The sequence below is a fragment of the Petromyzon marinus genome, chromosome 5 (assembly GCF_048934315.1).
Source record: "Petromyzon marinus isolate PM22_M1 ecotype Great Lakes invasive population chromosome 5, UKy_Petmar_22M1.pri1.0, whole genome shotgun sequence".
Taxonomy (NCBI): domain Eukaryota; kingdom Metazoa; phylum Chordata; class Hyperoartia; order Petromyzontiformes; family Petromyzontidae; genus Petromyzon; species Petromyzon marinus.
In genome coordinates, this window is record NC_133671.1 from 5746667 (window position 1) to 5761949 (window position 15283).

The 15283-nt window shown below is 47.9% G+C and overlaps 1 protein-coding gene across 1 annotated transcript; it reads left to right on the forward strand.

Annotated features, from left to right (window-relative positions):
* Nucleotides 1-4234: 4234 nt before the first annotated feature.
* On the forward strand, nt 4235-7158 carry LOC142913942 (uncharacterized). The gene is made up of 2 exons (XM_076061067.1): nt 4235-5290; nt 5395-7158. Exons 1-2 carry the CDS (start codon nt 4935-4937, stop codon nt 7034-7036), a joined length of 1998 nt encoding a protein of 665 aa, XP_075917182.1. The 5' UTR covers nt 4235-4934; the 3' UTR covers nt 7037-7158.
* The last annotated feature ends 8125 nt before the right edge of the window (nt 7159-15283 follow it).

Genomic DNA, 15283 nt, shown 5'->3' on the forward strand with positions numbered 1-15283 from the left:
CCGGCCAGAACGCTGCAGTCGGGTGGCTTTTAACGCTGGCCTGGAGCAGGTGCTTGGCTTTGCTAATTCAGCACGAAACACGGGAGGGGTGATGACACGGTCGGTGTCGCCCGTTTGTCAGGAGTGGTGCTACAGTTCCATGGTCATGAGGCCCTAGATCAGTGTTGACTCATTTGCAGAGTCAGGGGATGCACTTTCGCCGACAAGTGTGAGGGCCACCGCACTGCCTGCAAGGGGGGTGTTTTCACATTTGTGTACCTAGGGGTTGTTCGGGGGTGCCTGTGGCACCCCTCACAACCATTTACGGCCTTCGGCCAGGAATGTCACGAAAAAAATTGCACACGAACGACAGATTTGCGCAAGCACCCGATGCTCCGTTTTGAAGCTTTAAAATGAAACATCTTTGAATTGTATTATGTTTTGAATTAGATAATTGTATTTCTTCATTAAAAGCTTATATCATTTTACATCTGGAATAACTAAATTGAAAACGGCATTTCGTGTGAATTTCCTCTCGTCGTTAAGTAGATGGCCTTGCTGGGGGTTTGGTTCGATGCGGACTTTCGCCCGCCCCTCTATAGCCCCGCCAAGCGTTGGTTGGCTGCTTGGTCCCGGTCACTTGAGGCACTTAAACCAATCCGTGCCACGTTAGTCACAATGACAAAATCACAGACCTAGGTGTTTATATATTAGGATTGTCGGGTGGCCGCATGTCATGGGCCGCACTCCAGGGCCGCCAATGGCCCGCAATGAAGAACACTGCCCTAGATGTTCGATGATCCCTCGCATATCACCCTAAGCGCCTCCCCCCCACCATCCATTACCCTGTGACGTGGTAGCGCGTTCACCGCTTGTTGCAGATGTTCACGGTCTGATTCCAATCGGCCGCCCTGGTTATTACTCCCGGTGTTTAACCACCAAATATACCTGGCGTCTGCTTCGCAGTGGATGTTAAAAGACCCTGTGACAGGATTTTCAAGAGCAGGTCAAGCCTTATGCCGCTGTCACGGTCCAAATGTGCCAAGTTCTAAAAATGGCACCACAAATGACTCAATTGGAATTATACTTAGCATGAACCTTCTAAAAAAGAGAGACTCCTTGAGGCTTACCTTGGGTAAACAAGCATAATAATATCACAATGATACAGCCGCCCCTGTTGCGTTGGTGAAAACACAGCCCTGCACACCGACTTGTGACCCAGCAGTTGCAGGCATAATAGGGTCCTACACGTTTCCTTGGAACTCTTAAGGAAGCATTCCTCTACACTTTATTCCTAGACGAACAGAAATTGAATGCTGCCACTGTGGTGTAATAGCAGCACGCTGCACTTGCAATCCAGATGTCGTCAGTTCGAACTCCTGGCGCAGCATTTGAAACCATTGTGCAAGTTTTTTTTGTGTTAAATGCTCTGCGTCTGTCCACCCAGCAGTGTGAATGGGTAGACGATAGTTTGTCGATCAACACGTCTGATATGGCGGGGGTATAGTGTGGGCACTTCCACCTCTTCTAAGATGTCTGGCCAGCGTGGAAGAGTAGGCCAAACACCCTGTGAAGGGGTTCTCTCGAGCTATCGATGAGCACAGTTGGCTACGTACGGTGCGAAAGAAGTTCGACATACGTAGTGGAAGTCCTGGCAGCATTGGTGTGATAGTGCAATTGCAGGGGCTGCATCTTTATCCATAAACGTGCGTTATGAGCAGAGGTGCCGGGAGTATTGTGCATGGAAATTTCTCCTTGAGAAGTGAGCAGAGCGCTGAGTAGATTTGAGTAGTTTTAACACGGGTAACACCCACAGCCAGCAGTCACTCGACCCTGCTAAGGGGCCCGTCCATAAATGACGTCACACACCTGGGGGGGGGGTGTAAGAAATGTGACGTGACATCAAATTGCGCAACTTTAAATAAATACAGACAAACCGTTCTACTTAATTAAATAGACTTATTAATAAATATTCTTAGCTCTTTCGGTAAAGTCACGTTGAAGGGAAACAATAAGATATATATAAAACAATAAAAATTATCACGACGTTTCGACCATAACACAAACGGTCATCACCTGATGCTGCCATGATGACCGTTTGCGTTATGGTCGAAACGTCGTGAGAATTTTTATTGTTTTATATATATTTTATTATTTTATTGTTTCCCTTCAACGTGACTCTACCGAAAGAGCTAAGAATATGAATTACTGCAGTCACGAAAGCTTTAAATCAAAATTTATTAATAAATGTTGTCTCCTACAACATCAAAATGCAGCGCCACATTAAGTACGCACTACAATGACAATAGTTTAAAGCGATTTGAAGCATGTTTTATATATTTTGGGGGGGGGGGGGGCAGAGCTTTGTGACGTCATATTTGAGGGGGGTGGTCTGACTTTTTGTGACGCCGTGTGACGAAGGGGGGGGTCAAAAATCGTCCAAAATCGCGTGACGTCATTTATGGACGGCCCCTAACCCACAAGAGCTATGTGTCTGTCCTGTGGCGCTCTGTCAGTAAGGTCTTGCCAGTAAGGCTTCGCCATCCATCTGGCCTCAAGATTGTGATGTTGGGACGACGTAAGGGGGTGATGTTGCTGTATGTGATCGCAGTTGAGTAATTGTTCAGGTAATTTTTCAGCATTGGGGATGTCTTGGCCGACACCTGTTTCATCGTGTGCCTTTTGTTTTGTTGATTTAAGAGGAAACCAGAGAGCCCAGAGGAAACCTGTGTGGAACAGAGGGAGAACATACAAACTCCTCCTCACACTCTTCAGAGCGGGGAGAATTAACAGTGGGGGGGGGGGGGGGAACATACAAACTCCACATACGCACAAACTTCAGAACAGGCGGAGAGCGTACAAACTCCACACAAAGGCACCCGAAATTGGAATCGAAGTCAGCCCTTTTCTTGCTGTGATGTACAAGTGTCACCACTGCACCACCCCCATCCTGCCGTCCACCATCGATGACTCAATGAACTGTGATATACCATCGCAGCGCAGTAACTGACACGCGCGGGACCTTGTGGAATGGAAACGCTGCGTGCGTGCGTGCAGGCAGGCAAGGACACGTACGTGGACCCCGTGTCCGGCTACTCCGTGTTCACGAGCCGCTCTCACTTGCTGCGTGGGAAGTGCTGCGGCTCGGCCTGCAGGCACGTACGTACGCACGCAGCGGCCAGTCGCACAGCACACGCACACGGTCCCACGGCGCGGGTGGAGAACCGTCTGGAACGCTCTTCCAATATGAGGAAGGCACTGGAGCTATGCACTTTCAAATCTAGATTGAAAATGCATGTCTTTAAAACTGATCCCTCTATTTAAGACCGCGAAACAGGAGGATTTCTCCACATTTCTGGCTGTCGCCTGGTGAGGCTGGTTGTAATTACCGGTGAAACGTCACAGTACTCGAATTGTAGATGTTGTGGCTATACTCCAACACACCGGTGTGCTGAACTAGTAACTAATTGGCATGTTTTGTTTACGTGACAAACCTTTACTAATTGGCTGTGTCAGGTGGCGGCGGGTTCAAGGACACGTTTATATTTACACGATCTAACCCCAAAAAAAACTCTTAATGGCTCTTTAAAACTGCTTGTTGTGTTTAGTTTGTTGTCCTTCCCCCGCACCTCCGATGAGCACGGTTGGCTACGTACGGTGCGTGAATGACGTTCAACATGCGTCTCCTCTCCGAGGGCCAGAGGCGACTCTCACATACCCCCGGTTGGGCACAGAATCAGAATGTTTATTTATTCATGGGAAAAAAAATCCGATGAGCTATGAAGCTCTTTTTCACACTGTCCTGTATTCGCGCACACCATTGATTTATCCAATGATCACGGCAGCAGTAGGAACGCGCGCGAAAAGTAACGCACGTGGCGACCAAGTTGCTGTGTCATCACCATTCTATTCGAGCAGTGGTTCTTCACCATTACTGCAGTCTTCAACTTCTTTGGTTCTCGATGGTTAAAACTTTTGTAGTGTTAATACATGCATGGGGCTTGATGAAACAAAGTAGTGGTACTTACGTGCCCATGCTTTATTTGTGTTTACGATGATTTACCTTCTAAACAAATCTGGCCGTGTCTCGCACCCCCAGGGGGTGCGCGCACCCCAGTTGACGAACCACTGTATGCACTGGCGGAGCCAGTGGGGGGGGGGGGGGGGGTGGCACGTGCCCCCCCCCCATGATCCGATCGAAATTAGGGATTTAGATCTGATCATTGGGGTTTATTAGTAATAAATCGGCTTTTGCGACCCCCACTGCCACTGTGTAACATATGACTACGTGCCAGGGACGCTATGAGATGATAGGACAATAGACTGAGTCCATAAATGGCCTGATGCAGCATCTGTCTCCCTCGTCTCTCCCATTTCTCCACTCCTTTTCCCTCCGTTCCCTCTTATTCCCTCTTATTTCCCGAGCCGATGTGTGCTGGTGTTTGAGTACCAACCGTGTCTAAGTGTACGTGTACGATGTACGCGGACACAGGGATGTGGTTACCCTCACGTTGACACTGGCACACGGCCGCACACGCTGAAGCGGCGTCTCCCCTGCCGTCCCAGTGCCCCTTTGAGCAGGTGAATGTCAAGGACCGGCACAAGAAGAGCACCTACAATGGCTACTTCTACACATGACGACTGGAAGATTGCGGATTGCAGTCATCTTCACCAGGGCTACTGGCAGGCGGATGGTCTGGTGTGTGGCGGCTGCTCTGTGGTGCTGCGGTGTCCAGGGGCACACGGTGATAGAAGTGTCCACAGGGGTGATGTCGAAGTTGTCGTGGCCTAATTAGGCGCATGTAGGATGTACAGTGAGGGAAAAAAGTATTTCATCCCCTGCTGATTTTGTACGTTTGCCCACTGACAAAAAAACGATCAGTCTATAATTTTAATGGTAGGTTTATTTTAACAGTGAGAGACAGAATAACAACAACAAAAATCCAGAAGAACGCATGTTAAAAATGTTAGAAATTGATTTGCATTTTAATGAGGGAAATAAGTATTTGACCCCTCACGTCTCCAGCGCCATGCCGCCGCAGCAGCATGGCGCTGGAGACGTGAGGGGAGACCCCGGCCAGAGACATGGGCTCCAGGCTCAGGTACAGAGACTCCAGATTCAGGTACAGAGACTCCAGACTCAGGTACAGGGACTCAAGATTCAGATACAGAGAATCCAGACTCAGGTACAGAGACTCAAGACTCAGGTACAGAGACTCCAGACTCAGGTACAGGGCTCCAGGCTCAGGTACAGAGACTCCAGATTCAGGTACAGAGACTCCAGACTCAGGTACAGAGACTCCAGACTCGGGTACAGAGACTCCAGACTCAGGTACAGAGACTCAAGACTCAGGTACAGAGACTCCAGACTCAGGTACAGGGCTCCAGGCTCAGGTACAGAGACTCCAGATTCAGGTACAGAGACTCCAGACTCGGGTACAGAGACTCCAGATTCAGGTACAGAGACTCCAGACTCAGGTACAGAGACTCCAGACTCAGGTACAGAGACTCCAGACTCAGGTACAGAGACTCCAGACTCAGGTACAGAGACTCCAGACTCAGGTACAGAGACTCAAGACTCAGGTACAGAGACTCCAGACTCAGGTACAGAGACTCCAGATTCAGGTACAGAGACTCCAGATTCAGGTACAGAGACTCCAGATTCAGGTACAGAGACTCCAGATTCAGGTACAGAGACTCAAGATTCAGGTACAGAGACTCAAGACTCAGGTACAGAGACTCCAGATTCAGGTACAGAGACTCAAGACTCAGGTACAGAGACTCCAGACTCAGGTACAGGGCTCCAGGCTCAGGTACAGAGACTCCAGATTCAGGTACAGAGACTCCAGACTCAGGTACAGAGACTCCAGACTCGGGTACAGAGACTCCAGACTCAGGTACAGAGACTCAAGACTCAGGTACAGAGACTCCAGACTCAGGTACAGGGCTCCAGGCTCAGGTACAGAGACTCCAGATTCAGGTACAGAGACTCCAGACTCAGGTACAGAGACTCCAGACTCGGGTACAGAGACTCCAGACTCGGGTACAGAGACTCCAGACTCAGGTACAGAGACTCCAGACTCAGGTACAGAGACTCCAGACTCAGGTACAGAGACTCCAGATTCAGGTACAGAGACTCCAGACTCAGGTACAGAGACTCAAGACTCAGGTACAGAGACTCCAGACTCAGGTACAGAGACTCCAGATTCAGGTACAGAGACTCCAGATTCAGGTACAGAGACTCCAGATTCAGGTACAGAGACTCCAGATTCAGGTACAGAGACTCAAGATTCAGGTACAGAGACTCAAGACTCAGGTACAGAGACTCCAGATTCAGGTACAGAGACTCCAGACTCAGGTACAGAGACTCCAGATTCAGGTACAGAGACTCCAGATTCAGGTACAGAGACTCCAGACTCAGGAACAGAGACTCAAGACTCAGGTACAGGGACTCCAGACTCAGGTACAGAGACTCCAGACTCAGGTACAGAGACTCCAGATTCAGGTACAGGGACTCAAGACTCAGGTACAGAGACTCAAGACTCAGGTACAGAGACTCCAGACTCAGGTACAGAGACTCCAGACTCAGGTACAGAGATTCCAGACTCAGGTACAGAGATTCCAGACTCAGGTACAGAGACTCAAGACTCAGGTACAGAGACTCCAGATTCAGGTACAGAGACTCAAGACTCAGGTACAGAGACTCCAGGCTCAGGTACAGAGACTCCAGACTCAGGTACAGAGACTCCAGACTCAGGTACAGAGACTCAAGACTCAGGTACAGGGACTCAAGACTCAGGTACAGAGACTCAAGACTCAGGTACAGAGACTCCAGGCTCAGGTACAGAGACTCCAGACTCAGGTACAGAGACTCCAGACTCAGGTACAGAGACTCAAGGCTCAGGTACAAAGACTCAAGACTCAGGTACAGGGACTCCAGACTCAGGTACAGAGACTCCAGACTCAGGTACAGAGACTCAAGACTCAGGTACAGGGACTCAAGACTCAGGTACAGAGACTCAAGACTCAGGTACAGAGACTCCAGGCTCAGGTATAGAGACTCAAGACTCAGGTACAGAGACTCAAGACTCAGGTACAGGGACTCCAGACGCAGGTACAGAGACTCCAGACTCAGGTACAGAGACTCCAGATTCAGGTACAGAGACTCCAGACTCAGGTACAGAGACTCCAGACTCAGGTACAGAGACTCCAGACTCAGGTACAGAGACTCCAGACTCAGGTACAGAGACTCCAGATTCAGGTACAGAGACTCCAGACTCAGGTACAGAGACTCCAGACTCAGGTACAGAGACTCAAGACTCAGGTACAGAGACTCCAGACTCAGGTACAGAGACTCCAGACTCAGGTACAGAGATTCCAGACTCAGGTACAGAGATTCCAGACTCAGGTACAGAGACTCAAGACTCAGGTACAGAGACTCCAGATTCAGGTACAGAGACTCAAGACTCAGGTACAGAGACTCCAGGCTCAGGTACAGAGACTCCAGACTCAGGTACAGAGACTCCAGACTCAGGTACAGAGACTCAAGACTCAGGTACAGGGACTCAAGACTCAGGTACAGAGACTCAAGACTCAGGTACAGAGACTCCAGGCTCAGGTACAGAGACTCCAGACTCAGGTACAGAGACTCCAGACTCAGGTACAGAGACTCAAGGCTCAGGTACAAAGACTCAAGACTCAGGTACAGGGACTCCAGACTCAGGTACAGAGACTCCAGACTCAGGTACAGAGACTCAAGACTCAGGTACAGGGACTCAAGACTCAGGTACAGAGACTCAAGACTCAGGTACAGAGACTCCAGGCTCAGGTATAGAGACTCAAGACTCAGGTACAGAGACTCAAGACTCAGGTACAGGGACTCCAGACGCAGGTACAGAGACTCCAGACTCAGGTACAGAGACTCCAGATTCAGGTACAGAGACTCCAGACTCAGGTACAGAGACTCCAGACTCAGGTACAGAGACTCCAGACTCAGGTACAGAGACTCCAGACTCAGGTACAGAGACTCCAGATTCAGGTACAGAGACTCCAGACTCAGGTACAGAGACTCAAGACTCAGGTACAGAGACTCCAGACTCAGGTACAGAGACTCCAGATTCAGGTACAGAGACTCCAGATTCAGGTACAGAGACTCCAGATTCAGGTACAGAGACTCCAGATTCAGGTACAGAGACTCAAGATTCAGGTACAGAGACTCAAGACTCAGGTACAGAGACTCCAGATTCAGGTACAGAGACTCCAGACTCAGGTACAGAGACTCCAGATTCAGGTACAGAGACTCCAGATTCAGGTACAGAGACTCCAGACTCAGGAACAGAGACTCAAGACTCAGGTACAAGGACTCCAGACTCAGATACAGAGACTCCAGACTCAGGTACAGAGACTCCAGATTCAGGTACAGGGACTCAAGACTCAGGTACAGAGACTCAAGACTCAGGTACAGAGACTCAAGACTCAGGTACAGAGACTCCAGACTCAGGTACAGAGACTCCAGACTCAGGTACAGAGATTCCAGACTCAGGTACAGAGATTCCAAACTCAGGTACAGAGACTCAAGACTCAGGTACAGAGACTCCAGATTCAGGTACAGAGACTCAAGACTCAGGTACAGAGACTCCAGGCTCAGGTACAGAGACTCAAGACTCAGGTACAGAGACTCCAGACTCAGGTACAGAGACTCAAGACTCAGGTACAGGGACTCAAGACTCAGGTACAGAGACTCAAGACTCAGGTACAGAGACTCCAGGCTCAGGTACAGAGACTCCAGACTCAGGTACAGAGACTCCAGACTCAGGTACAGAGACTCAAGGCTCAGGTACAAAGACTCAAGACTCAGGTACAGGGACTCCAGACTCAGGTACAGAGACTCCAGACTCAGGTACAGAGACTCAAGACTCAGGTACAGGGACTCAAGACTCAGGTACAGAGACTCAAGACTCAGGTACAGAGACTCCAGGCTCAGGTATAGAGACTCAAGACTCAGGTACAGAGACTCAAGACTCAGGTACAGGGACTCCAGACGCAGGTACAGAGACTCCAGACTCAGGTACAGGGACTCCAGACTCAGGTACAGAGACTCCAGATTCAGGTACAGAGACTCAAGACTCAGGTACAGGGACTCCAGACTCAGGTACAGAGACTCCAGATTCAGGTACAGGGACTCCAGACCCAGGTACAGAGACTGAAGACTCAGGTACAGAGACTCAAGACTCAGGTACAGAGACTCCAGATTCAGGTACAGAGACTCCAGACTCAGGTACAGAGACTCCAGACTCAGGTACAGAGACTCCAGATTCAGGTACAGAGACTCCAGACTCAGGTACAGAGACTCCAGACTCAGGTACAGAGACTCCAGGCATAGGTAGAGGGCTCTGTGAAGGTTGTAGAGTCTTAAATTACAAGCATACAGCTCCGTACCCCTGCGTTCACCTTGTAAGAAATGAGTGGAAGAGATACCTCCTAAGAACCCCCTCATCAGTCACTCTCAAGACTGCATCTCCCTACAGAGTTTCCTGGGGTTTCCAAGTGAACAAATTCAAATATATTCACACACACACGTACGAAAAAAACATGGACATTATTTACAAAATATACTTTGTAAAATAGTAAGGTTGAACAAATTAACAAAGTATGGACATCTGAAATGTGAGTTTTTTAGAGGTTGGTTGATATCACGTATTCTGTCAAATGTGTAGCATTTGTTTTGGAATATTGTACCATTACAGTTCAAACAATGTTTTCTTGATATAAGACCACTTTGATCAGAATATTTATTTCGACTGGAGGAATCCGATGGGCTGGCGGAGGCAGAGCAACTGGTTGTTTTAAAGGGCAGGGCATGGGTTGACAAATATGTGGCTCTTTAAGGACTGCTGTTTCGTGACGTTGTTTATTAAGGACCCACCGTCTCGTATTCACCACACAGTGCATTTCGGCTCTTGAAATATTGAGTTTTTTGTTATCGAATTCTAAAACAAGTGGCTCGACTTGTTACTTTTTTGGTTTGCCGGCACCTGTCCTGGGGGAAGGGAGGAGGTTGTTTTCAGAATGCTCATGAAGGACACAACAACTGTGACTCCATAGAATAGCTTTGAATTAACAGCATAACGGGTCTTTCAGACTTGCTTCAACATGATTCGTTTGTTCATGCCGACATTACCGAGTGATGCGTTGTATACTGTGCTGTGTTTGCACAAAGGCCCGAACTTGTTGAAATTAAAACGGCTACGTTGGCACAGTGGGGAGGCACGGGTGACGATTCATCTGCCAGTGATCTCAATCAGTCAAAGCCATGGCACCTGGGTCTGCCCCGTGACCTGTCAGTGAGCCTTCGACACTTCACGTGGCCTCAAAGTGCAGCTAGCCTGGCACAAGCGCCGTGGTGACCTCACCTGCACTTAGTGGCGAATGGCTGCGGTTTTTCCTGTTTACGTGTTTACACGTGTGTGCGTTCACATGTTTGTGTGTGTGTTTCCACGTGGGGCGAGGGGTAAGTGTAGCGGTTAGCACGCTGCGCTTTGATTCCCGCTCACGGCCAACACCAGTGACGATTACTTGAACCGGTCCTGGGACTCACCTCGGTCGACGCAGCCTCAAATGAGTACCTGGTGCGGTGTGTAAACATCGCCACTGGGGAGACAAAGGCGGCCGGGCGTAGTGTTTTCCACTCACCCCCTCGTGTGCCGTGCCGGCCTTCATAGGTGCTCGCTAATAGCACTTGCCCCTACAATCTGTTAAGGCTACACGGGGGATCTTTTATCTTTATATTCTTGGTTCTTTCTGTCAAGTCACGTAGAAGGGAAACAATAAAATAATAAAAATATTAAAAAAAATTAAATTCTCACGACGTGTGAAGGTTTTCACACCTGATGATGATTGCTTGTGTTGCAGTCGAAACGTCGTGAGAATTTTATTTTTTAAAAATATTTTTATTATTTTATTGTTTCCCTTCTACGTGACTTTACCGAAAGAACCAAGAATATGAATCCCTGCAGTCACGAAAGCATTAAATAAAAAATATATTTGATCTTTGTTTCCACGTTGTGTGCGCGTGTTTACGCGTCGTGGTTACACGGTGCGGAGTTCACGCGCGCACAGATCGCTTCGAAGCAAATTCCGCTGTCAGTCAGAGAGGCATCGTCTTCTTTGCGTGTAACGTTACAACATAACTCAGCAGGCAATACGCCAACCTTGTCCATACATCGCTCCCTCCACCTACCGGTTTGAAGTGTGTTTGACACATCCCATCAGCCACACGGACCTTCTGGGGGAGCGCATACTTTCAGCAGAGTTCATTCAATGCGCGTACACAATCAGTGCCGCCGCAGTTTTGAACCGCCAAGCGGCGGTGGGTGCGGTCGTTGCGTTGTGTAATAAATAATTAAAGTTTTATTATTATTACACGCTTTTTATTAACTCTGTCTATTGTTGTATCCTCAAATCTTGTAACTCAATTTTCACCCACTTCCCAATGTGGTATCGACTGCAAACTTGGTATGCTTATGTCATACTGATGACAATACTGTATTCTATCATTAAAATAAAATATATATTTTTACGAATTCTTTTTAATGTTATTTTTTTGCTTTGGTCTAATTGTCCACGCTCAACTGATGTTGGCTGTAAGCACCACAGTCCCCCTTACGTTGTGGCGAGCTTCGATTCCACTCCCTGGAGTCGTGGAGTTCTTTCAATACTAGTACGGTACATTTTATTAAAGCGTGTTTTAAAAAAAAAGTTGTTTTACTAATGTATTCTGTTTATCACTAACGGCAGACAGCCACAACAGCGCAGTGGCAGGACCCCGGGGAATCTATCGGATTACTCAAATGACACAACTCGATTTTGTTTCGGTTTAAAAAACCAATAAGTTAATTATTTCTTAGGCGATCCCCAAGTGTGTGTTCACGTATATTCCTATAATTCAGGTGAGCCATCACACAAGCTGGCCATGTCAGCATGAGAGTGGCACGTGCGATTGATCACAAAGACAAATGAATGATGAGACATTCTGCGTTCAACGTTTGGGAAACTCTCGCCTTGTTACAACAACAACAACAACGACGATGATGATGATGACAAGTTGTCCTGTGGCCTCATGTGCGGCATTGCGTGTGTTCCGCCACTCTCACCTGGTCTGTCAAAGACAAAGTTCCCCCGTGTAGCCTTAACACACGTTAGAGGCAAGTGCTACAAGCGAGCACCTATGAAGGCCGGCACGGCACACGAGGGGGTGGGTGTGGCAAGCACCACGCCCGGCCGCCTTTGTCTCTCCAGCGACGATGTTTACACACTGCACCAGAAACAAGTTTGAGACTGAGTCCACAGTAATCACAACAACAACTATCAATGACCATGAACAACAACCACCTGAACAGCAACCACCACCAGCAGCACGTGATCAGCAACCACCATCAGCACAAACTACCACAACAGCACTAACAACCACCAGCTATAAACCAAAGCCGCTTTTAATCACCAACAACTGTAATCATTACCAACAACCACTACCAATGTCAACAACCACCACCAATGTCAACAACCACCACTAACCACAACAACCATCAATGGTCGCCAACAACAATTACATTTATAACCATCACCACCAACAGATAGCAACCACCGCTACCTATAACGTCAACCACTACCACGAACAATAACAAAACACCAACAACCACTAATAAAACAACCACCATCAACACAACAACCACCACCATCCTCCACCAATAAAACAACCAACATCAACACAACAACCAACACCATCTACCACCAATAAAACAACCAAAACTTTCAGCCACCACCAATAAAACAACCACATCCAACACAATGACAACCACCAGTCAACACCAACAACCACTACCAATAAAACAACCACCACAAACCGATAACAGTATCTTTCATCGTCAACAACCGCCAATACGACCAACATCACGCATGCACCATCATCGCACGCCTATTTAGGGCACCGGTGGGGTTCTCTAACGAATTCAAATCACAGCCGAGCACGAGGTGCACGCGGCAGCGGCTCTGGTTGGATGGCTCGCACGAGCACACGGAACACGAGCCACGTGACCCGGAACTGGGAGATCGAGCCACGTGACCCGGAAGTAGAACGGGCCACGTGACTCTGTTACGTCACTGCGTCGTCACGACAACCAACTCGCGCGCTCACGACGACGGATCTCCAGGCTGTGTCCAGGCAGGCCTCAACTCTGGTCCCGTTCGTGGTTGACGTGCGAATTGATTGGAGAGGCAAAACTTAATTGGTGTTAGAACACAACGGGAGGGATACAACAACATTACCTCGTCACCACTGTTGGAGAGAAGTCCCGTTTTGGAAAGAAAAAGCGGTAAGCGACCCTACTTGTACTACTACTACTACACTGGGCTTGTAGTGAGTGACTCGGGGAAGGAGCGTCCTTGATATTACAGACATAATCATAGCACGTAGAGTAATCATAGCACATAGAATAACCATAGTAGAGTAATCATAGCACGTAGAGTAATCATAGCACATGGAATTATCATAATAGGCTAATAATAGCACGTAGAGTAATCTACAACACGTAGAATAATCATAGTGTATAAATAATAATAGCATGTAGAGCAATCATAGTACGTACAATAATCATAGCACATTAAATCATTATAGGGCGCAAAGTAATCATAGCACATCATAACACGTAGAATAATCATAGCACGTAGAGTATTCATAGTACATAGCATAATCATAGCACATAGAATAATCATCGCTGGTTGAGTGGCGCACAGAGAACGGGGGTCACGTGACCCGCGCTTAGGACGACGATCTCGAGGCAGGGCTCACTCTGGTCCCGTTCGTGGTTGACATGCGAACTGATTGGAGAGACAAGCGCGTTGTGACAACGATATACTGTAATTTGAAGGTACAACGATTATAAGAGGCGTGGCTGCTTTGCCTTGGGTGAGCTGCCTTTGAACAACTGCCAAAGCACCTTATTCGGAGTGTTAAGTCCAGCCAAGCACAATCATGATAGAATGTGGGAAATACAAATGCAAAGTTAAGGGAAAATTATTGCGATAGTCAATAAGATCGTGAAAATTATCGCATCATATCGTGAAAAATGCTATCCTGGCAACCTTATAATTCATAACTAAAGTCAGAATCTTTCTTTTTACTGGAGGAATCCGATGAGCTATGAAGCTCTTTTCCACAGATGTTCAGCAGGGGCAAAGTACAGGTAAAGCAAACAATCACCCAAATCATACAAATGAAACTAAACCATCCCCATCCTACCAGGCAAAGCCCACGAAGCTATTAACTTATTTTTCAGAAGCGCCATGGCTAGCACAAATGATAGCTCAACAAAGTGGCTCGTCATTTGGACATCGATAGCGGTGGCAACGGGCAGAGAGGCTGGGGAATGTGGAATGTGTGGCACGCCTCACGCCTGCACAGAGGAGTTCAGGGCCATGAGCATGGAAGCACTCTATCTGCTTCTGCTGCTGTTACTGCTGCTGTTACTCCTGCTGCTCTTGCTGCTGCTCCACCTGCTGCTGTTCATGCTGCTGCTGCCCCTGCTTCTGCTGTTCCTGCTGCTGCTCATGCTGCTGCTGTTACTGCTGCTGCTTCTGCTGATGCTGTTCCTGCTGATGCTGTTCCTGCTGCTGCTTCTGCTGCTACTTCTGCTGTTGCTGCTCCTGCTGCACGGTTTGGCTGCTGCAAGGCCTCTCATTAGGGAGTCGTTCTCCTCACTGAGACATTTCCATTCTAGATTTGAAGCTTTCGTGACTGCAAGGATTCATACTCTTTGGTTTTATTCGGTAAAGTCACGTAGGTAAAACAAATGAAAATAAAATGAAGCTTGCGCTGCCTCCGAAACGTCGTGTTTTTATTGTTTATTTTATTTTAATTTGTTTTACCTACGTGACTTTACCGAATAAAACCAAAGAGTACATTTCCATTCCTCGCCTTGCTGCCAGTGACGGATTTGGTTTAATGGGGGCGTGCACGCTGCTATTGTTTTGAGTGCCCACCCGCTTTCTAAGATTCATCTCCTTCCCTATACTGGTTTAATACCACCACCACCACCACGGTCCGTTGCCCAATGCCAACGCTCCACTGTTATTTATAACTGGTCGTATTGGTTCTAGTCTTTTTACGTGAACTACGAATCGTGGCGCGAAAACGTAAACACGCCACGTAACTGCATTTGGTGATGTTTTGGCTTTGATTACCAAATTTAGCAATCTTGTTTACCGTAACGCAATCGTTTTACATCTTTTATGACCATAAAGTTCTACA

Coding starts and splice junctions, on each gene's coding strand:
- LOC142913942 (XM_076061067.1), top strand. CDS start 4,935: ATGTTAAAAATGTTAGAAATTGATTTGCATTTTAATGAGGGAAATAAG. Junction 5,291..5,394: donor TACAGAGACTCCAGACTCGG/GTACAGAGACTC, acceptor CTCCAGATTCAG/GTACAGAGACTCCAGACTCG.